This window comes from Erinaceus europaeus, chromosome 4 (genome assembly GCF_950295315.1).
Source record: "Erinaceus europaeus chromosome 4, mEriEur2.1, whole genome shotgun sequence".
NCBI classification, from domain to species: domain Eukaryota; kingdom Metazoa; phylum Chordata; class Mammalia; order Eulipotyphla; family Erinaceidae; genus Erinaceus; species Erinaceus europaeus.
The window spans coordinates 35,948,456-35,953,200 of NC_080165.1; the positions used below are offsets into that span (position 1 = coordinate 35,948,456).

At 35.9% G+C, this 4,745-nt stretch overlaps 1 protein-coding gene across 1 annotated transcript; it reads right to left on the reverse strand.

Annotated features, from left to right (window-relative positions):
- Window positions 1-2,571: 2,571 nt before the first annotated feature.
- On the reverse strand, window positions 2,572-4,362 carry LOC103127476 (putative olfactory receptor 1F12P). Its single transcript, XM_007538377.1, has 2 exons — window positions 4,346-4,362; window positions 2,572-3,523 (listed from the first exon to the last, which is right to left on the reverse strand). Exon 2 carries the CDS (start codon window positions 3,508-3,510, stop codon window positions 2,572-2,574), a length of 939 nt encoding a protein of 312 aa, XP_007538439.1. The 5' UTR covers window positions 3,511-3,523; window positions 4,346-4,362.
- Window positions 4,363-4,745: the final 383 nt, after the last annotated feature.

Genomic DNA, 4,745 nt, shown 5'->3' on the forward strand with positions numbered 1-4,745 from the left:
GCTCTGCTTAGCTCTGGCTCATTGTGGTACTGGGCTTAAACACACTGAGTGTCTAATTACAATGATTTTGGTCTACTCACATCATAGTTATATATATTGTTTTGACTATAGTATGGTCGTGAGCCTCTAAGTCAACTTTTCTAGCGCTTTTGAGAATTTTATGATCATACTCTTTCAGTAAATTTCATTTCTTTTTGTCATAAAGCTATATGATGCATACAAAGTTAATTCCACATATATACAATCAGAATCAGATTGGTTCATTTTTGCATCGATTTTCTCCTCTACTCAGTATTATTTACATTGGTCTTTACATTCTCCAACAAAATTTTCTGATTTCTCTTACAAAGAAGAGTAAAAACTATATAGTAATTTGTATGTTTTTTTATTACAAATAAACCAGTAAATATACATTGATTGTAGGATGTCTTAAAATATCTTTCTCCCATTTCTACCTTTTATCTTTATTTTTGTCTGTTAATTAATACATCAATGAAAATGATTGAGCTTTAAAAACATTATTTTAATTTTGTTTTATAGAACAGAGAGAAATTGAGAGGAGAGGGGGAGATAATGAGAAAGAGAGAGACACCTGCAGCATTGCTTCACCACTGATGAAGCTTCTCTCCATAGGTGGGGACCAGAAGGCTGGAATTCAGGTCCTTGGCTATGGTAACATGTGTCTTGATAGTGTGCACCACCCTTTGCCCCCTCCAAATTATTGATGTTTTTTTTAAAAACCAGATTTTAAGATATATTTGTGATGTGTGACTTAAAATATGGGATATACTAAATAGATAAATGAAGGTCTTTTGGGTACTTGTGGACACAGAAAATAATCTGTTAGATCAGATATGAATTTTAAATCAAAAGTCACGAGGGCAAATGCTTTCTATTGCTGATGTGTAGGCAATTCTGCATATTTCAGACCAAATAATAACATAAAATAAAAAAATTTAAATGAAAATCAATAACCTCCTAGGCAGTTATGTGTAGACCTCTATGAAGATTTATACAAATATGTACATGGACATAAATAGAATTATACTTTTTACACAAAGGTAATAAACACAGATTATAAGATATGCATGCAGTATAGTCATGAAATAAAAATGTACAACAGGGGGTCGGGGGGGTAGCGCAGTGGGTTAAGCGCACGTGGCCCAAAGCGCAAGGAAAGATCTGGGTTGGAGCCCCCACTCTCCCCCCCCCACCTGCAGGGGAGGCGCTTCACAGGCTGTGAAGCAGGTCTGCAGGTTTCTCTGTCGTTCTCTCCTCCTCTCTGTCTTCCCCTCCTCTCTCCATTTCTGTCTGTCCTATCCAACAACAACGACATCAATAACAACAATAATAATAATGACCACAACAATGGTAAAACAACTAGGGTAACAAAAGGGAAAAAATGGCTTCCAGGAGCAGTGGATTCGTAGTGCAGACACCCAGCCCTGAAAATAACCTTGGAGGAAAAGAAAAGCAAAACATTAGGGTGAAAAATAGTCCAGCCTTGATTCTCACAAATCTCTAATTTGTATACTTTACTACATTCAGTTTAATTTATTCAACAAATTTACATTTATGTCATGATATTTAATTTTAATTTTTTTTGCCACCAGAGTTATCACTGGGACTGGTGCCTGCATGATCCCAGCAGCTGCTTATTCTATAGAGATGAGAAACAGAAACAGAGAGAAGGCGAAACCCCTGCAACACAGTTCCATCACTTGTGAAACATCCCCTCTGAGGGCGTGGTGGGGGGGCATGAACTTGGGTCTTCATACTTGGTAATGTGTTTGCTCTACCAAGTGAATCACTACCCATTTTTAAAATATTTATTTATGGGGAGAGAGAGACAGAGAGAGACAGAATACAAGAATAAAAACTAGAGCCTCACTCTAGCATATGCCAATACCAGGGATTGAACTCAAGACCTTATGCCTGAGAATTTAATGTCGTATCTACTGCCCTCTCTACCGAGGTGCACCGCCATGATCTTTTTACCTCCAAGTCTTCATTATATATTTTGAAGTTCTCATTATTCTTATGTAAAATTCATCATTGCTCAAGACTTACGTTAAATGCTATCTTTTCCTTGAGCCTGTAGTTGGCTTTCTGAACCTTTACTGAAATCTTTGATTTTACATTTGCAATTATGATTTGAACATTTCATTACACTGTGACTTTATTTTCTATAGTTTTTCATGTGTGACAGTGTGACTACATAGTCTGCTCTAGAATGACAGCCCTGGGTAAATGCTTTTTTATTGCTCTCCTCCTGCTATCTTGCTATACTAATCTGAGCTATATGTAGTATCCTGATGATGCATTGAAATAATGATTTCATATTTGCATCACAATTTTCAGGGAATTTGCATAAAATATCTGGTCCCATTATTAATATCTTAGTGAGCTAAAATGGCTAAGACCTGTCATTATGTCACTAATAGAGCTTGTGGAAAGTTGGTAGGTGTCAACTTTAATTATTCCTTTAATAACAGCTTTGTGATTATGATGAGAATGAAAGCAATATCATTATTACTTACTTCTTGTTGAACTCTTTTCTTCCAGTATAAATCACTGAGAGATTTTTCTCTGGCCTAGAACCTTCCTTAAAGCTGTCTTCAGCTCATTGTTCCTTAGACTATAAATAAAAGGATTCAACGCTGGGGCTATGACCATGAAAATCACTGATGCAGCTGAATCTTTCTTGGTTGGATGATTGGATGAGGGGCTCATATAGACACCCGTAATTGCTCCATAGAAAAGAATGACCAAAGCAAGGTGAGATCCACAGGTGGAGAAAGCCTTGAATTTTCCTTGGGTAGAAGGGATTTTCATCACAGCAGTAACAATAAGGCAGTAGGATGCCAGGATACAACCTGAAGGTATCACAAAGATCAACCCTATGACAGCCAGAACCATGAGCTGATTAAGACTGGTATCAGAGCAGGATAGAGGGAGGAGAGAGTTGATATCACAGAAGAAATGGTGGATGACATTGTCAGAGCAGAAGTGCAGACGGGCCATCATAAGGGTGTGCAGGAGAGGGTTTAAAGTGGCAACAGTCCAAGGTACAGCCACTAGAGAGGCACAGAGATGCTGGCTCATAATTGTGGAGTAGTGCAGGGGGTGACAGATAGCCACATATCTGTCATATGCCATCACTGTGAGAAGGAAATTGTCCATGTTGGCAAACATCATACAGAAATACATCTGAGTTAAACAACTGGAATATGAGATAGACTGAGTCTGTGTTTGGATGTTTAGTAGCATCTTGGGAACGGTAGCTGAAGGAAGGCAGATGTCTACTAAGGACAGATTGGCAAGGAGGAAATACATGGGTATATGAAGGTGATGGTTTGAGCCAATGGTGAGCAAGATTAGCATGTTTCCAAGTAGCCCTACTAAGTAGATACACAAAAAAAGTGCAAAAAGAAGTCCCTCCTGTCCTGGCCAAATTGAGAGGCCCAGGAGGAGAAATTCAGACACATTGGTTTGGTTTTCCTTTTCCATTTCTTGGATATATCTACATGAAGATCCAGAGGGTAAAATTATTTTGACCAAGAAAAAATTTCCTTTGATATTTTATACACTAATCCCATTTGTTAAGTATTTTCTCTTTACATTGTCATTGCCTTTCTCTCACGGTTTCTCCCAAGCTTCATTGGACCTTGAATGTCTTTCCATTTCTTTGGTTGTCTTTTTTTTTTATTAATCTGCTGTTACCATCCAAAACTTTTAAGGAATCTATCTTTTAATAGGGAGAAAATTTCTTCCTTTTTATAATGTTAATACCAACTTGTTACATTCTGCACTGTGTGTGGCTGATTACTACTATTAAACAAATACATTTTTAACATCTACCACAACTAAGACATCATTTTAGACATTAGGAAGTAATGGTGAATAAAGGAGATGTAATACTCTTAGGGAGTTTTATTTACTGTCATTTATTGAGAAAATACAAAAAAAAAGAGAAAAAAATAATTTGTAGAAACAAAAAAATATAATAGTGGTTACCAGAGGGCTGTGTGGCATTGGAAAATGGAGTAATATTGTTCTAACAGTACAAAGCTGTAATTGTATAGAATGAATAAATCTAAAGACCCAATGTATTTGGTCTGATGCTTATACTTAATGTTATATTAAGCACAAGGAATAAATTCACAAAGTATAGTTCAAATGTACTCATTACACAAAGAGAGATGATGACATGGTAACTATTTAAAGAGATAATTTAGCTTAACTATAATAATAAGTCATTGCTCTATACTTTTATGTATTTTATATCCACACACCTATATGCATGTACATATCTATGAAGTTGTCATATTGTATACCTAAGTACACATATATTTTAAAAAATAATTCTTTTTTATTATCTTTATTTATTTATTGGATAGAAGCAGCCAGAAATTGAGAGGAGAGTCTAGTGGTAATAACCAAAAGAAATGAAGTAGCTTTAGCAGACTATTTTTAGTGACTGAATAATAAAAATGTGAGACTGAATAGATGAGACGTATTTGGTATATGTATATTTAATTGGAGAGAGACATTGGACTCCAGAGAACATAGACCATAATGAGAACTCCCTGGGGATTCACAGATATAATTAAGTATCTTTCCACAGGCTTCAGACATTTTAGTATTAGTTAAAGTAACGTCTATTTGTTAACATTTCTTTGTCTAAAGCTGATGTGATTCCTGAAATGGAAGTTAGAGTTGTTTATTATCACTTGGAATAGCAA